Genomic DNA, 18,464 nt, shown 5'->3' with positions numbered 1-18,464 from the left:
AACAGTGGAACATCAAGTTGAAGCAGATAGGGCAGGCTGAATAGAGAATGGGCTAAGAAGCAGAGAGAGGAGTTACATTTACCCAAGAACATGAGGAAGCCAGATAGAGGGTAGAGACAGGTGAGTGTAGAGAGGTTGTTTGAAAAACACTTGGAAGGCCCAATAAAACCAGGAGGTGGGGAGATGAGGCAGAGAGGCCCAGTATGACCACCACATGTCTGATCAGGACACCATAAGGCAGGCCAGCTGGAGAGGGAATATGATAGGAGGGTAGATTTCGGATCATTAGGTAGGTAGAGGAATCTTCAATACATGGATCAAATTCAGGAATGGGGCCATCGATGGAACTGGAAGTTTGGATTATTGGTGTCTAGGAAGTAATGGGAACTATGGGCATGGGTGAGATGACCCTGGGAAGGATGCAGTGGTTTGTGAGGGCCCAGAGGTTAAATGGCATAGCCTGGGACTTGGCCTCAGGTGTGAGGATAGCTGAGGCTTTAGGGTCTAGCATCATAGTAATAAAGACAATCTTTGCCTTACAGAGGTTAACTGAAAATAGAGGTAAATTATAAGATGGGTGTGGGGGGTGGTATTCTGGACACTCCAAGCCCAGGGACCTGTGTACATGGGCCTAGAGGCATGGAAAGACAAGGTGTGTTCTTGCCTGTGGGAATGGACAAGTGACAGTGAAGGAAGTCACTGAAACAGGTCCAGAATTATGAGCCTGTCTTGGAAAATTTGTGGGATGGTCAGGTAGGGACAGTCAATAGGCAGGTAAATGCAGGGAGCCAGAGAGGGAAATATTAAAGTTACCACCAACAGGCAGGGCTGGGAATCCTAGCAGAGAAAAGGATGGCATAGCATAATGCAGGTGTTCTCAACTGGAGATAATCCCCACCACCACCACCAGGGGACGTTTGGCAATGTCTAGAAACACTTGGTTGTCCAAACTGAGCGGTTCTACTGCTATCTGGTGGGTAGAGGCCGGGATGCAGTTCAACATCCTACAGTGTTTCCCACAACAGAAATACCAAGTGTCTAGGTTGAGAAACCCTGGCCTAGTACAACAGTTCTCAAACTTTTGGCCTTCGAATCCCTGTATATTCTTAAAAATTGAGGACTTCCAAAGAGTTTTTGTTCACATTATGTAGCCCCTGGAAAATTCCACCGCACATGCAAGAGAGAATGGCAATGAAAAAGTACTGTGAAAAACTAGTTTTGACTTTGTAAACCCCTTTAGAGGGTCTCCTGAGCCGGCAGAAAGCCTAGGACCACGGTTTGAGAATCCCTGGCCTGGTGTTTAAGGTCACAGCTCTAGAACTGGAATTCCTGAGTTTGAAACATAGTTCGGCAACTTAGTAGCTGGGGCAAAGTGAATTAATGTTTCTGGTCCTCTGTTTGCCTCATTGTTGCCCATGGACAGTGATATTATCTGCTGCCTAAGGCTACTATTTACGTGCAGTAAAGCACTTAAAGAGAGCCTACTATTATTAGTTATTGCTGTAACTCCAACAAATACACAGGGCCTGGGGCTAACTTGCCTTCAACACGTTTGTCGAGAGAATAAACCTGGTTCAGGCAGGGAAGCGGCCCACAGGGCTGGGAGGCGCTTTAGAGGTGGTGACCTCTTTTGCGTTGGGTTTTGATGGATGAGAAGGGTAATGCAATGAAGGAAAGGCATTCTGGTCAGGCTAAGAAAGGGTAGGGACCCCCAGCAGAGCATGGGTCTGAGAAGACTCAGAACTTTGTATCCCTGAGCACTCCCCAATATGTCCTCGTCCACCTCGGGGACCGCTCCCTCCACCTCCCACACAACCGTCTGCCCGGACTCAACATGGCGTGAGAATCCCACAAGGCACCTTTGTCTTTCTCACTTCCCAACTGGAGGTTTTACCCTGCCTATTGGTCGCAGAGATCACCGCCCACAGCCCGATGCCCGCCTAGCCCTTCGGCGCGTCCGAGCGTAGGGTCCATTTCCAAGATGGCAGTAGCCCCCCGGCCGTTTGGGGGGCTCTGTTTCCGTTTCCGGGACCTGAATCCGGAAGTGGCCGTTGAGGGGCCTCTTCCTATCTTCAGCTGCTGCGGCTGTGAGAGGAGGGTGAACGGCCATGGCGGCAGTCGCAGCAGATCCGGCGGCTGTGGATGCGGCCGAGGACCAAGAGCCACAGCGCAAAGCCGTGCCGGGCCTGGAGAGCCAGCGGCGCCAGATCAAGAGCAGCGAGAGTGGGCGAGAGCGTCCCCTGCGGGCCGGCGAAAGCTGGTGAGGCAGGACAGCGAGCGGAGCCTCGGCTGAGGGGACGGTGGGGGCGTTGGCGCCGGGGTGGCCGTGGTCCGCAGGAGAATCGCCGTGGGGGCGGGGGAACTGGCCTGTGGGACTGAGGACGAGAGGGGCGGGGACGTGCTCAGGAGTGGATCGCCTCATCTGGGAAAGAGGCGGGGCTTGCGTGTCGGAGCTGACGCCTGAGAACGAGATGGGGTTTGTTGTGGAGAGGCGGAGGCAGGGCCTGAGAAGAAACGGCCCCGGGGGTGGGGCCAGGCCTGTGTGGTGCAACTGGAAACCTGGGAAGGAGGCGGTCTCTGCAACAGAGGCCGGGGGCGCCGCCCCTGAGAACGAGGCTTGGCGGTGACGTCAGGCGGAGAGCGGGCTCCGAGCCTTACGGCTGTGGGCGGGGACAGGGAGCTGGCCCCTGGGAACGAGGCTTGTGACGTGAGCCGAGGGGCGTGTCCTGGGGCCGAGGGAAGACTGCAGAGGGGAGGCGGCGCCTGTGAAGCAGAAAATGGCGCCTGCGAATGAGCAAAGTTTGTGACGCGGCGAGGTTTTTGCCTCTGGCCGAGGCCTTCTTCCCTGGACGGGAGAAAGTGCAGGTGATTGGCACGGGAGGGGCCTTCGATGTTACGTTTGTTTTCTGTTTTGGTACCGTTTCGTTTTGTAATCAGGAAAAACTAGCAATTTAAAAAGATGTCAATGCGTATCTTAATAACTCGGCTTGTTTTACTGATTTCTTTGCTAACCAGTGCTTGAAATGAACTGTTTCTGGGTTCATTTTATTTCTCGCCAAGTTGAATCTCGTTTTTTAGATTGTGAAATTCGTAAGACCTAAAAAGATTATAGAAAACGTTTATGTAGTCCAGATTGATGGACATTCCATAAAAATAAACGGCCTTTGCTCTTCAAAAATTTCAAGGTCGTGAAAGACAAAGGATGAAGAACTGTTCCAGATTGAAGGAATTAATAGGATTTAAGGAATCATAACTAAATGCAACGTGTGATCCTAGATTGGATCCCGGAGCAGAAAAAGTTAATTACTTAAAAATCAGGTTTTTCTTCTCAAAATTAATTTTCTCTTTTTTACTGTAAAAGATATTAATGAGAAAATTGGTAAAATTTGACCGAGGTCTGTAGATTAGACATCAGTACTGCTAATTTCTTTTGATTGTGGTTATGAAAGAGAATATCTTTGTTTTTAGGAAATACGTGCGGAAATATTTAGGAATAAAGAACCATCATGTAAACAGCTTACTCTTCAAATACTTGAACAAATAGCATATATAAAAATGTGTTTAAAGAAACAGTGATCGAGCAAATGGGTTAAATGTTAAATTTGGGGAGTTTTGATAAAAGGCATATGGGAATTTGTTGTATTAGTTTTGCAATTTTTCTGAGTCTATTTCAAAGTAAAAAAATTAAAGAATAATAAAACAAAAATTTGTGAATTCACTGCCCAGGTTAAGATTCAGACCGTTGCCTTAGGAAATCTTTCTGTGCCCTCCCAGATGAAAATCCCCTCCCTGCGCCGCAGGAAACTGTGATCCTGAATTTTTAATTTCGTTAACGTTTTTCCGCCACTGTGTGCATCCCTAAATATTATTTGTGGTCTAAGCATTCATTTTGTGGAGGATATATATGGATGCATACCGTGTGTCCTTCGCATCCTAATCAGGTGGTACATGGTATCCACGTGATGTCAATGGTGACGTTAGCCTTCATGTCTTCTTAGTGAAGGTGGTATCTGCCCGGTTTCTCCACTGTGGAGGTACCTGTTTCTGCACACAGTAATTCTTTTCAAAACATAATTTATGTCCATCCATTCCTCAGAACGTTTTAACAGCTTCCCATTTCCTGCAGTGTTAGTGCTAAAATTCTTAAAGTGACTTGTGAGTCTGGTCCCCGGCTGTGATTTCTTCTCAGATCCCTCTGGTTACCCTCCCCCACACTCGCTCCATCCGGCCATATTGGAGTCTTGCTGTTCCTCAAATGCCGCGAGCATGCTCTCACCTGAGGGCCTTTGGAAGTGAGGGTTGCACCTTTTACAGAGTTCTTTAATCATGGTACTAGTGAAACATATATTCTTGTTACTGGAGAGACAAGTTGAGATTCCCCAATCGGGAATATGAAACCAAGCTTTTTTTTTTTTTTTTTTTTTTTACTATTGCGCTATAGCTCTCCAGCAAGGAAAAGCCTCAGTCCATCCTGAGAATAAACAACAATAACCAGAACGTTTTTATAGCCGATGTGGAGATGTTCAGAAGGGCCTGGGAGCTTTGGTGCCTGCCCTGTCCTACCTTTACAGCCTTGTCATAACAATACCCTTGAAAATTACACCACCCATCCCAGGTTTCCTTTTGGGGTGTTGAAAATGTTTTGGAACTAGATAGAGATTGTGGTTGCACAACGTTGTGAATGTACTAAATGCCACTGAATTGTTCACTTTTAAAATGGTTAAATTTATGTTATGTCAATGAAAAAAATTATGTTCTGTCAATAAAAGAAAATTACCCCATCAGTGTTGGTTCAGTGTTGAAGCCAGTTTCTCTCTGCTATTGTGGGTAATATCCTGAAGCATTTTTGCTTCACTCCATTTTTTTGAATGCTTATCTGTTTAAGTAAGAGCAAAGCATCTCAAGATTCTTTAATTTGTTGTCCATTTTGTAGGGGGTTTCCCGCAGTGGTCAGGAACTTTGTGTTTAGACAGCATTTCGAAGTCATGGACAACCCTCAAATCATATACCTAGTATTAGGATTTGTGCCTTCTATCTTTTGTCAGTTGGCAGATCTCAATGAGGGTAATTAAGTAACTTGGCCATCTAAACTGATTTAAATTCTAGGAGAAGCTTATGTTTTAAGAGTAAATTCAAATCTATGATAGCATAGCCTCCTTAAAGCAAATTTTAGTTTTTCTTTTTGAGGATGAACCAGCTACAGACAATTAAATAAGGCACAGCAGAGGGAGTTTCTAGATGGTCTGTGCAGGGTGTGGATAGTTCCCTAACAGAGGTAAGCAAGCAAGGGGTTCTTTGTTCAGGTAAAGGAAGGCAGGTGGCTGGGCTCCGTATTCCAGCAATGGGTAGTGATGTGTGAAGGGAAAGCAACGTTTCCTTGAAGGTTAAGGGCTAGCCTGGAAGCGTTGAGGGTTTTCTGCCCAGGGAGAAATCTGCAGCGCGGGAACCATTACGTTTAGTGAAGACCCTAGAACTAAGTCAACTGAAATTTTCACTTTTCTTTGGTGATCGCTTGCTCTAGCTCTTACACCAGGTAGGTATACCTTGGCTACTGGATCTAATGAAAGACTGAAATGAACAGTAGGCCTTTGATAATTCCCATGTAATTGAGTCCATACCCCTACTGCTTGTTCAGACTTTTCATGAACCAGAAGGGAAAAAGGGTTTGTGAATCTGGAATCCTAGTGGGGAATCTTCTGGAAGACAGTTACTGTACCAGTTTTTGTTGCTTGAACATGAGTATGCTCTTTAGCTTGAAAAGTAGTCAGTTATTGAAAAATATTTATATTAGCATACCTAATTATATATAATTCACTATAATTAACCTAGGAAGATAAACTTTTTGATTTGTCTTTTTTTAAAAAATGGTAAGTTTCACAAATGGAAGAGCTTTCATAAAAATTTTAAGTAAATTAAAATTTGGAGACTTTTAGATAAACCTAATTATGCCTATTGTCATTCATAGAGCAAAGGGACAAATCTTGGTATTATTTCCCAGAGATAGTTTTGGCATAAAAGAACATTTTAACAGTGTCATTATTCTGAATCTGGGAAAAACAAATCAAAAATAGTTGTTAGAAGAGACAAGATAAGAGTTGAAGTGAAGGCAAGAGATATTTATAATCAGCTTTGTAAAAACACGGTGATAAACAGATTATTAGGAGCTTAACTTTTTTAAACAAGAAATCTCTTAAAAAATGAGTTAAGATTTTTTTTAATGAATTAAGAGGATGTCAAAAGGCACCAAGAGTTAATAATTGGGTGATCAAAAAGGAACTTCTAATCTGGGCGTAAATTAATGTGGTCATTTTACAGAAAAAGACCCAAATTCTAATTTTCCTCCTTTGGTACATTATTCATGTGACAATTTACAGTAAAGGATTTATAAATATGCTTTCGTATGTATGTATTTAGGCTTATACAGGTATATAAATAATAAATTTAGTGGAACAGTGTTACTGTATATTACATTTAGCATCTCAATAAACTAACAACCTTTTAATAAACAAGGATATCATATCTCTTATATCCATATTTCTATTTCTCTGTAATTATTGTACCTAGTATAATTAACCAATAATGTAAATTATTGTTATCTTAACCAGTTTTCTTCTCTGCAGACACACGATAAAACTAGAGAGCAGAAAATATTGTTTAATAGCTTTTTTCAGAAGCAGGTATTTCTTATCATTTTAACAAATTTGAGGAAGCACAAATAAACGTAAGTGCCTTTAGCAAGATCAATTGTATTTCTATACACTAGCAAGAAGAAATTAGAAAATTAAATTTTAAAAGATGCCATTTACAATAGCATCCAAAAAAAATTGAATACTTAAGAGTAAGTATAACAATGTGGGTGCTTCTTGTTCAGACAATGACAGCTCTCATGACTGCCACCTGAGCTGACAGATTATGTGACATCTCGATTTTAGAGATGTTAAAGAAATCTTTAATGTCTTTGAAGAAATATGGTAGTAATATTTTGTGAAAATTTGTGTAAAATTTCAGTCTTATATGAAGCCTTTGGAAATTCAGGTTGTAGCCAGGTCCCAAGGTTTTGTTTATTGCTATAAAGAGTGATTTTAATGTTAATTTTCCTTAAAAATATGCTTCTAAAAAAAAGTCTGCCAGTGCCTCCCTTTTCATTGAAGGTTCCATTAATGAGAAATTAGCTTTACTGAATAAATTAACCTCAGACTGTTGGTCAATGGAAATGGAGGCAATTTTAAAGCCTTGAAGGTGGGGGTGAAAGTGCATGTGGTGGAGGGTAGGGTCAGTGATGGGAGGTCTGTGGCGTGATCTGCCAGGGCAGGGAGAGTGTCCCCAGCATGAGTAAAGTGCAGGGTCTGTGGCGGGGTCAGTGCAGCCACAAAACCCCACAGAAATGTTTGCCTATTCAGGTGACTTGTGACTATTCAAGGTTTTTCTGTCCTTCCATCCCCCCACCTCTCTGATCCTTTTACAAACAAAGGCAAGTTGCCATTTTAAAGAATCCCATTTATAGGGTTAAATTGCTGGGAAACTAACCAATACAATGTTACATATTTTTCATCAATTTTGTAACTTTTTAAAAAGTGTCTTTTTGAAGCTGTTAAGTATTTGGGATAGCCTTTTAGGTGTCAGAAACCCCATAGCAGGGCAGGTTTGCATGTGTGAGTGTGGGATGGGGATTGTGTGTCTGTGTCTGTGTGTACATGAGCTTTTGTGTCCAAGCCCTGGGATCGGAACCAGGACAGCTGATAGGCATTTAGCACTTAGTATATGTCAAGTGTTTTCCAGACTTCAGAATTTCTCATGACGTTTTACAAAGGCAGATTTCAGCAGACCTAAATGTTTATCCTAGTAGTGCATATAAAAGTTTCTCCTTTAAAAGAGAGCTGGTCGAGCTGAATGCTTAAAAATGATTCAAATGCTCAATTTTATGTTATGTGGTTTTTATCATCATTTTGTTTTTAAAAAGAGCTAGCTAGTCACCATAGGCTCAGAAGTTTATTATAAAGCCAGAATAAATCCTAAATAGGAAAATGGTAGAAAATGGCAATACGCAGTCTTTGAAAGAAAGCATTATGATTCTTTTAGCATTTTGAATTCTTTTCAGTGTCTGAGATTTTCAGAATTTAATAATTATTTCTTAGCTGAAGATTTTTGCCTCCATTTATACATCCTTTGCAAACACTGCACACTTAATGAAAGGCTAAAGCTTTATAGTATTAGCTGCAATAACAGATATTTTGAGCCTAAGTATTGTTTATTCTATAATAAATCCTCATGTTTCCTGGCACTATGGGTGTGGGGTTTTTGTTTGGCTTTTTTTGCTATTATTGAGCACATTTTCTGTTTTTAATCAAATCTCTTTTAGTATCCTAAGAAGTTAGGTAATTTATCCAAATCTGAATCTCACTGAATAAATTTTGCTTCTAATTTATTTTTATATGATGCTGAAACTTTTTTTTAATGTTGCATTCTGGGAGGAATTTCTTTTTTTATTGAAATGTAATTGCCATATAACATTGTATTAGTTTTAGGTGTATATGAAACTTGACACCTCGACTTACAATGTGTTGATACTTTTCATCTAATGACCATGGGAAGTGGTCCCACTAACCCTCAGATAACCATGCGACACCCCTGTTACCTGTCTGGTCCAGGTTCCTCGTGGAACAGCACTGGTACCAACAGTGGGAATTGTACGTGCAGGGAGGAGACCAGGACTCCAGCACCTTCCCTGGCTGCATCAACAATGCTAAGCTCTTTGAAGGTACCAGGCCTCTGCCTCCTCACATCAGCCTAGCCCTCAAGTTCTTGTCCCCTCTGTCCCTACAAATGATCATAAGCCCCTTCTCTGTGCTAGGTCATTGGTGAGATGGCCAGAGTGACTCATCACTTTCCCTCCCTGATTCTTCCTCTGCCACCTCCCCCCGCCCCCCGCAGACCAGGTAAACTGGCGCCTCAAGAAGGGACTGGTGGAAGGTGAGGATTATGTGCTGCTCCCAGAGGCTGCTTGGCATTACCTGGTCAGCTGGTATGGTCTAGAGCATGGCCAGCCGCCAATTGAGCGCAAGGTATATTGGGTGGGGAGGGTGCTGGGGAGTGGGGTAGGAGGAGGGCCTTGTGGGCCCAGGATGGGTCGAGACCCACGTGTATATCTGTCTCCATGTACGCTGTGTATATACACCTGTGTGTACGCTCCTCTCTCCTCATAGGTCATTATACAGGTGTCTTGGTGTGTCCGCATGTGTGTGCTCCCCTTACAGATCCTTGTATGTGTGTCTGTACACCATGTGTGTTCACTCCTCTGATCTCAGGTGGTTGTGCCTTCGTCTTTGTGTATATGCTGTGTGGGTACACCTGCGTATGCGCCCTTCCAGGTCGTGGAGCTGCTCAGTATCCAGGAGGTCGAGGTGTACCCAGTAGAACTGCTGCTTGTCCAGCACAGTGATATGGACACACCTTGCACTGCTCAATTCAGCCACACAGATTCTGTTGGTGAGTCTAAGGGTCACAGAATGAGTTGGCGTCCCAGCCACGGTCACAGCGAGGTGACCTAAGAATGCACGAGGTTAGGCTATGGTAGACTGAGAAGGCACTGGTCAGACTGGAGGACCAAGAAGGTCTTGGTCAAGCTGGGCAGAGGCCCTGAGGGGGTCCCGTAGAGTCCCTAGGGTATGTGAGCTGCATTCCAGTGGCTTAGCTGGTGTGGCAGAGGATATTTGCTGGAGGTCTCAAGTCCTGAGTGCGGATCAGTCATTTCGAGATTGATCAGGGACACAAGGTGTTGACCAAGAGTGCACGGTCTATGGGGATGAGTCAGGGGTCTGATGCTAACATGTCAGTCATTCAGGGTCCCAGGAAAACCTTGAATGTGCTCCATCACCCTGCACAGACCTAGTTTTGCGTACCGCTCGAGAGCAGTTTCTGGTGAGCCCCCAGGAAGAGACACGACTGTGGGTCAAGAACGCAGAGGGCTCTTTTGAGAGGTTGTGCAACACACGTGTCACAGTGCTCGACGCCGCCCTCAAGACTGGGCAGGTGAGGTGGGGGGGGGGGAGCTTTTCTGCTCACTGGCTGTGCTCAGTGTGGGGAAAGTGAGGGCTCAGCACCCAGGGGACCTCCATAAAGGCCTTTCCTGCTTTTCTTTCTCTTCTTCCAACCCAGCTGGTTGTCATGGAGACCCGAAACAAGGATGGCACTTGGCCCAGCGCACAGCCGCATACCACGTAAGCCGTTAGGGAGTCTGGTCCAGAGTGGGGTCCCACAGTCGGCACAGCGACTGAGCCCTCGAGCACATTTCGCCTGCATATAGTAGGCCCTCAGCTGATCGAGTTTCTCATCCACCCCAGGAAAAGTGCATCAGAGGATGAGAACTTCCAGGGCCAGCCAGGCATCTGTGGTCTCACCAACCTGGGCAACACGTGCTTCATGAACTCAGCCCTGCAGGTTGGGCCATTAGGGCTATGTGTGGCACAGCCATAGGGATGGGCTTCAAGCGATGGGGATTGGGTACAGAGCTGGGGGGTTCTGCAGGGCATGGGGTCAGGTTGGAAGCTAGAGCCCCACAAGTCTGACTTGACACTCCCCCGGTCCTTCCTGAAACGTCTGTACTTTCTCCTCCGCTTGCCTCCTGCTTTCCCTTTTCTTCTGTCCTTTGTCACCACATTCTTCCTTCTCCTGAAATGCTGCTGTACTCTCTCCCTCATCCTGCTGCTCCTTCTCCCTTTCTTCCCCCTTCTTCCTCATTTCCTTTTCTCTGTCCTCACCTTGGTTGCCCTTCCTCCTCTTCTCTGTCTCATTCACCTGCCCCTACAGTGCCTCAGCAATGTGCCACAGCTCACTGAGTACTTCCTCAAAAACCGCTACCTGGAGGAGCTCAACTTCTGCAACCCACTGGGCATGAAGGGTGAGATTGCAGAGGCCTATGCAGACCTGGTGAAGCAGGCGTGGTCTGGCCACCACCGCTCCATCGTGCCCCATGTGTTCAAGGTGTGACTCAGCCCTGGGCTGCCCCCTACCCTGTCCCTGACTTCTCTTGACTCTCCTAACTCCCTCTTGCTCTCACGGCCCTGCCCATCTTCTCAGACCAAGGTCGGCCACTTTGCGTCCCAGTTTCTGGGCTACCAGCAGCATGACTCACAGGAACTGCTGTCGTTCCTCCTGGATGGGCTGCATGAGGACCTCAATCGTGTCAAAAAGAAGGAATATGTGGAGCTATGCGATGCGGCTGGGCGACCAGATCAGGTAGGTGCTCCTGAAAGACCTCTTTCCTGAGAGCCCCTTTAAAGTCACTCAGGCCTCTGCCTCAGGGATTACCTGACCTCAACTGCAACCTCAGTCCCAGCCTTGGCTCCAATACCACATCTGCCCCTACACCCAACCCAGAGTGAACCGCCACCCGGTCTCCCCAGAACAAACCCCAACCCTGCGTGAACCCAGATTCCAGATAGCCGCAGCTATGACTCTATCTCTGGACTTTACCAGTGGCCACAACCTTAACTTTAACCCCGTGTGCATCCACTCTGAACCATGGTTTCTCCCTGCCCTGGGCAAGCCCTGCCACCCACCATGACACTGTCAACAGGAGGTCGCTCAGGAGGCCTGGCAGAACCACAAACGGCGGAACGATTCTGTGATCGTGGACACTTTTCATGGCCTCTTCAAGTCCACGCTGGTATGCCCTGATTGTGGTAACGTGTCTGTGACCTTTGACCCCTTCTGCTACCTCAGCGTCCCACTGCCTGTCAGCCACAAGAGGGTCATGGAGGTCTTCTTTGTCTCCATGGACCCCCGCCGCAAGCCAGAGCAGGTATGAGGGGAATGGGGATGTGAGGACGGAATGAGGGACGTGTAGTCAGAGTTTATTTGACTATTCTGCCATACCTCAAGGTTTCCTACGCTAACTCACCACACACCCTTCTGCTCTTTTGTGCATACTGTTTCTCCCTCAGCACCGGCTAGTGGTCCCCAAGAAAGGCAAGATCTCGGATCTGTGTGTGGCTCTGGCCAAACACACTGGTGTCTCGCCAGAAAGGGTGAGGCTCTGCAGATGGAGGGAGGATGGGATTTAGGGGCAGGGAGGCAGAAGGGCCTAGGAAGACCTTGCAGACTGACCAGCCCCCTCTCGGCATCCCGTTCCCAGATGATGGTGGCTGATGTCTTCAGTCACCGCTTTTATAAGATCTACCAGCTGGAAGAGTCTCTGAGCAGCATCTTGGATCGAGATGATATCTTCATGTGAGTGAGGGGACCAGGGGAGATGGGGCTTCCTCAGGAACCTCCTCCACGTAACCACCTTCCCTCTCCCCTCCTCGGCCTGGCTGACAGGGCGCTTGCCCTGCACAGGGCTTCAGCCGTGTGCCTTAGGAGGGCAGGGGCCTTGGGGCTGACAGTGGGGCGCGGCAACAGATCCTCGTACAGGGCATCCTTGTGGGTTTGTTTTCTTGTCATGTGAGGGAGGCTCCTGTTTCTTCTTTATTTTATTCAGCACTTACTGAGCACTTTCTGTGTACTAGACGCTGACCTGCACTCCTTACTCATTGCCGTCCTCAAAGACTAAAAGTGGTCTTTGAAATAGGGAACACTAAGGCACTTTCTGAGCATAAGCATTCAGAACAAATTTTAAATCTTTAGGTAACTAGAATAGAAAGTGCTTCAGGAGTAGAAAAGATCTTTGTAAACCAAACAGTGTTTTCCAAAAAGAAAATGGTTTTAAATCCTTTTGTTACTAAAACTTTTTAGCCCCCTCAGCGCTCCGATAACACCAAAGTGCTTTATGAAACCTCACATAAACAAAGTGCTGTGTAAATCATTGAACACTTTACAAAGCACAAAACACTAGGTGACTTAGGTGACTCTTCAGACCCTTTTAAAAATATTTTCAGGCTGTGAGGGGTGAGTGGATGGAGCAACTACGGCAGAGTTCCCGAGTCCCCCTTGGGTGTTCTGATCAGGCGTAACCTCATGTCCACTCCCCACAGATATGAGGTGTCGGGCAGGTCTGCTATCGGTGAGAACTCCAGAGAGGATGTTGTCCTTCCTATCTACCTGCGGGAGCGCACCCCAGCCCGGGACTACAACAACTCCTACTATGGCCTGATGCTCTTTGGGCACCCGCTCCTGGTGTCTGTGCCCCGGGACCGGCTCTCCTGGGATGCCCTATATCACATCCTCCTGTACCGCCTCTCGTGAGTCTGTCCTTTTGGGGGCGGGGCGGAGATGGGGTTGAACTTAGACTTGGGTGTCTGGTTGCTTAGTTGCCACCTCCCTTCCATGTCCACAAGACAGCTCAAACGTCACGTGTCCAGAGAGGAGCTTGTAGGTTTTTTTTTTCTTTCTCTAAACCTCTGGCTTCGCTGCTGCTTCTCCTAGGTGTTGGGGAAACAGAGGTGAACAAAACAGACAAAATATGGGCAACTTCATCTTGTACTTAACTGTGTCCTCCTCAGAGAGACTTGGTGATTTGTGTTTTTACCGATAGATTTTCACGGTGCTTAAAATCCGGAGTCCTTACCGAGGCAAATAGGGCAGTGCGCTCTCTGGCTTGACGTCTGCCTCCTGGTGCACTTACAAGTCTGCTCCCTGGAGGCCTTCCCTGACTGGAATTTACGGCTGACGTGCGTCTGTGTACCAGGGGCTTATCATACTTAAGATTGGCGCTCCTTAATTATGGTACACAAGGTCCTACGTTGTCAGGCCATCTCTTCATGCGTTTCTGTGTCATCTCCTGAGACCTTCAGGGCTCGTCGTTAACAACTGTGTCTGTGTGGGTTTACCAGTGGCTTCCCATCATAAGCACAGTAGAATCCCGGGCTCTGTCCCTCCCTCCTCTTGTGCCCCTCCTCAAGAGTCCTGTGCTCTCTCCACAGACGCTATGTGACCAGACCTAGCTCAGATGACGAGGATGATGGGGATGAGAAAGGTGAGGAAGAGGAAGGATGAGAGTCCGTATAAGCAGTCACATGGCCTGAGGGAGGGTCAGAGGGTCTGGGGTAGGTCTGACCCACCCAGGTCCACCACAGCTCAGCCCCCTGGGGCTCACACAGACCCATCTCTGACATCTTCCCCTGTCTTCGCAGACCTGGAGGATAAGGACAACATCCCCAAGCCTGGACACGTGGCTGGGGGCAGCTCCCAAGACCCTGGGCCCGAGCAGGCTGGGCCCAGCTCTGGAGTTGCAGGCGGGAGCCGGGCCCCTGTGGACAACTCCCCTGGACCATCTCACTGGCCCCAGAGGGCACGGCGCAAGCACCTGTTTACCCTGCAGACAGTGAATTCCAACGGGACCAGCGACCGCTCGACTTTCAACGAGGATACCCATGGTGTCTCCTTCAGCTGTGAGCCAGGGTTGGGGAGGCGGGAGGGGGGTTTCCTTGGCAGCAGGGCCCATGACCACCTCCCCTCGCCCCCAGCCCAGCCGTACATTGCCATCGACTGGGAACCAGAGATGAAGAAGCGTTACTATGACGAGGTGGAGGCTGAGGTAAACGAGATCCCAGGGATGGGGGGCACTTTTCAGCTTGCGCCCGTTTAGCTCTTCACACATCCCTTCCCGAACTCCTCCAAGCCGTGACCACAGAGCTCCCAGGGCCTCAGATTCCTAACTTCAAAGTCCATGCTCTCAACCACTTGGTGTGTCTCTTCCCCCACTCCCTTTGATCCACCTGTCCTCATATCTGGCTGTCCCCTACCCCGACCTAGGGTTATGTGAAGCATGACTGCGTTGGGTATGTGCTAAAGAAGGCTCCGGTGCGGCTGCAGGAGTGCATTGAGCTCTTCACCACTGTTGAAACCCTGGAGAAGGAAAACCCCTGGTGAGGGACCAGAATGGGGCCTCTAGGGGTGTAGCTGAGTGGGACCACCCATCCAGATCCCTGTTACCTCTAAATACACCCACACTCATTCAGATCCTTCCTGCCACTGGCCACCAGCGTTCCAAGCCTATTGCCACCTCAGAGCCTTTGCCTAGGCTATTCCTTCTCCCTGGAGCGCACTTCCTCCAGTTACCTACAGGACAGAACTCCATGTTGCTCAGGTCTCCCATCAAATGTCACCTTATCAGAGAGACCTTCTCTTACTGGCCTGTTAAAAGCCACCCCTCCCCCAGCCATCACCTCTCCATTCCCTCTTTACTCCTTAGCTGAGCATTACTTTCTAACTCAGTGACACCACTGGATGTCATGTCCTAGGTCCTCTTTTGCATCATCATTCGTCTTCTCTGTTAGAGTAAACCCCTTGAGGGTGAAGACTTTTCAGTTCACTGTGTCTCTTCTCACTGATCATAATGGTGTGGGGTGTGCAGTAGATGCTCAATAGATCCTTTCAGAATAAGCAAATAAAATAGGAAGAGAGAGCCAAAAAGATAAAGCCAGTCTCAAAAATAAGAGCAGCGTCTCCATGGAGCAGAAGGGGAGAAGAAATAACAAGTAGTGCCCAAGGACTCAGCAATAGGCAGGCAGTAAATACTTGATGAGCGTGTGAATGACAGTGAATCAAACTGGAAGAGAGAAAACTAGAGGGCTAGAGGCAGGCTCTAAAATAAGATTAGCATCTCATGAACCACAAACCAAAAATACAGAGTAGTGCAGAAGCTGATACAAAAGACAATCGGTAAGTCCTTGGTGAATGAATGACAGGATTTTCCTATGTGAAGAGAGCAAACTAGAGTAACAGGAGGTAGAAGTAAGAGCAGTGTCTGTGGACCCGGCGTGGCCGGGGAAGGCGGCACAGTGCAGAGCATACGGTAGGCGCTCAGAAAGTGTGTACTGACTCAAGCTCTGTCTGTAGGTACTGCCCCTCCTGCAAGCAGCACCAGCTGGCCACCAAGAAGCTGGACCTCTGGATGCTGCCTGAGACACTCATCATCCACCTGAAGCGCTTCTCCTACACCAAGTTCTCCCGCGAGAAGCTGGACACCCTTGTGGAGTTTCCGATCCGGTCTGGGGCAGGAGGAGGATGGCTGGGCGGGAGGCAGGGAGTGGGGAGGGGTGCGCCAGTGTTAACCTTCTCCCCACCCACAGAGACCTGGATTTCTCTGAGTTTGTCATCAAGCCGCAGAACGAGTCGGCCCCAGAGCTGTACAAATATGATCTCATCGCCGTTTCCAACCATTATGGGGGCCTGCGTGATGGACACTGTATGTGCCAGGCTGTGGCAGGGGCATGCCCCAGGGGCTCAGGCTATCTAGTGGGTGACTGGATACGGGAGTCAGTGGCGAGGTCATCAGGGTGGGAGGAGTGAGAGAGTGAACTTGGACACCTCTCGGGGCCAGGAGGGTGAGTAAGGACAGCTCCCCCTTTCTTACAGACACGACGTTTGCCTGCAACAAGGACAGTGGCCAGTGGCACTACTTTGATGACAGCAGCGTCTCGCCTGTGACTGAGAATCAGATTGAGGTATGGCTTCCGTCCTCCCTTCTCCCCGTCCCCTGACCGCCCCCCCCCCCAATTCACACTGAGCCCTGTCCTCTCCCCACAGTCCAAGGCAGCCTATGTCCTCTTCTACCAACGCCAGGACGTGGCGCGTCGCCTGCAACCCCAGCCTGCCTCATCTGACCCCCCAGCATCCCTGGGCTCCAGTTCCCCACCCAACTCTGAGTTCATGGATGTAAACTGACAGGCCCTGGCTCCGCCACAGGGAAGGACGCCATCTCTGCTCTCTTCTACCCCGTATCCATCCCCATCCTCTTACCTCTGTTAGGTTCCCCGTGCCAGGCATCACAGGCTTAGTTGTGGCTACTGTTCTCCTGTGCCGCTATATTGCTCTCTCCCAGAGAAGACGACGTCGTGTCTCCTCCCAGCAGTGTGTTCCCCGCCTGTGTTTGCCCCTTAGAGCTTTCACCTTCCCTTCTCTTCTCTATTTATGGTTGTCCCTTTCCCTCCGTCCTCATCTTGGGGTGTTCTGAGCCGGGTGTGGTGGGTGCACCTGAACACAGAGTGTATTTTCTTATCAAGACCTGTACCTTCCACTCTGTATATATAAAGTGCCAGTGTGTTCCTCGATCGTGTGGGGTGTGTTTTCACGTACTAAGCACCAGTTTTATGCCTGCCTGTGTGCTTATTGAATGCTAAGTGTGTGATGGATGCTGCTCTGAGTGCTTATTGAGCGCCACCTGTTTGTCAAGTGCCATTATAAGGATTTTTGAAGCACCATCTGTGCGCCAGACTCAATTCCCAGCACCAACTGTCTGCCCACTGTTTTCCAAGGCATTTCACACACATTGATTCATAATCCTCACAACAGTCTCATGTAGGAGTTGTCGTCTCCAGTTTCAGTTGGGGAAACTGAGGTACAGAGGTCAAGTAATTGCTCAAGTTCTGTCAGAAGGTCAGCACACCTCATCACTTACACTGGTGTTGGTCTCTGGAGGGGGCGTTTGACCTCTCTGGACCCCAGACGAAAGTCTTTCTGTGGACATGACCTGCCCTATAGCTGATGTGGAAAAAGTGCCCCTGGAACAGATAGACATCCATGTGGGCAAATCTCTGATTTCTGGACGTAAAGATGCTGAGCAGACCACTTCACAGGCCCCTAGTAGTGTCCTCCGGGGAGAACTGCTGCAGAGATGGTACACTTGGCCCAAACCAGCCAACCTGACAGCACAAATGTGCTGTGTCTGTGTTGCCCTTCTACTTAGCTGCCTCCTCCGCATCCCACCATGACCCTAGCTCCCCCACGGGGCAGGGTCCCTCCAGCTTCATCCCAGAGAAGAGCAAGATGGAGCCCCTACCACAGAATGGCTACAGTAGAGTGCATCTGAGTATAAGATGCCTTTTAAGCACTGAACATCCCCCACCTGACCCCTTCCATGGGCACCAACTATCACCTCTGAGAAGCAGGGCTCCTGGGGGAGCAGCTGTGGGGTGGAGTAGACTGGACAAATGGGTGGTGTCTGGACATAAACAAGCCTCCCAACTTTTCACACTATGGGAGGGAACCCTGATCTGTGACAGTTGAGGGACCGTTGTCACAGTAAGGGCCTCAACAGTCCCCCAGCCTGCTGCCTTTGCACCGGACCTGGTGAGACCCCCTCTGAGGGTCACTCAGGCCCAGCCTTACCACCCACAAACCTCCCAGTCGCACCAGTGATGGGCAAGAATCAAGGTAGTTGGTGTGAGGAACTCAGCTCAAACTTGACTTAAGCAAAAATAACCGAAATACTAGTTTCCGTTATGACTGGATGCAGGAACTCAAAAGCTGTTGTTTAATCCTCGTGAAGACCATGTGATTTAAGCACTATCACTCCCTTTTGCAGGTGAGGAAGCAGGCAGCAAGAGCTGGTTCAGAATAGGCTTTAAGTACAGGAAGACCTCATTACCTATGGCTGATCAGTCCTGGACAGAGCCTTCCAAAAGTGAATCCATGTAAAGTACGGCGATATTGTGATTTGTAAGAAACAGGTATTTGGTCATTCAGATGACCAAAATGTACTTATATATATGTAATTTTCATCTGTAGTTCCTGGCTCACAGCTC

General features: G+C 48.1%; 1 protein-coding gene across 10 annotated transcripts; it reads left to right on the top strand.

Annotated features, from left to right (window-relative positions):
- Positions 1-1,966: 1,966 nt before the first annotated feature.
- On the top strand, positions 1,967-16,989 carry USP11 (ubiquitin specific peptidase 11). Of its 10 annotated transcripts, none has more exons than XM_044763401.2 (21): positions 1,967-2,260; positions 8,649-8,758; positions 8,932-9,062; positions 9,369-9,486; positions 9,884-10,029; positions 10,156-10,217; positions 10,341-10,437; positions 10,807-10,980; positions 11,077-11,235; positions 11,576-11,800; positions 11,943-12,026; positions 12,134-12,228; positions 12,972-13,178; positions 13,860-13,912; positions 14,070-14,312; positions 14,403-14,473; positions 14,692-14,804; positions 15,778-15,927; positions 16,011-16,126; positions 16,297-16,385; positions 16,468-16,989. In XM_044763401.2, exons 1-21 carry the CDS (start codon positions 2,109-2,111, stop codon positions 16,603-16,605), a joined length of 2,733 nt encoding a protein of 910 aa, XP_044619336.1. In that variant the 5' UTR covers positions 1,967-2,108; the 3' UTR covers positions 16,606-16,989. The 10 variants fall into 10 exon arrangements, with proteins under 10 accessions (XP_044619336.1, XP_044619335.1, XP_070358824.1 ...); XM_044763400.2 differs by having other exon boundaries at positions 14,070-14,327; XM_070502728.1 differs by having other exon boundaries at positions 2,090-2,260; positions 8,852-9,062; positions 14,070-14,327.
- Positions 16,990-18,464: the final 1,475 nt, after the last annotated feature.

The sequence above is a fragment of the Equus asinus genome, chromosome X (genome assembly GCF_041296235.1).
Source record: "Equus asinus isolate D_3611 breed Donkey chromosome X, EquAss-T2T_v2, whole genome shotgun sequence".
In the NCBI taxonomy this organism is placed as follows: Eukaryota; Metazoa; Chordata; class Mammalia; order Perissodactyla; family Equidae; genus Equus; species Equus asinus.
Note: the sequence above shows the minus strand (reverse complement) of the source record. Positions and strands in the feature narration are given on the sequence as shown.

Bases quoted from the DNA above. Each gene is read 5' to 3' on its own strand.
- USP11 (XM_070502723.1), top strand. From the start codon at position 2,109: ATGGCGGCAGTCGCAGCAGATCCGGCGGCTGTGGATGCGGCCGAGGAC. The intron at 15,928-16,010 runs GTCTGGGGCAGG...CCCCACCCACAG, and splicing joins CTTGTGGAGTTTCCGATCCG to AGACCTGGATTTCTCTGAGT. The intron at 16,127-16,296 runs GTATGTGCCAGG...CCTTTCTTACAG, and splicing joins GGGCCTGCGTGATGGACACT to ACACGACGTTTGCCTGCAAC.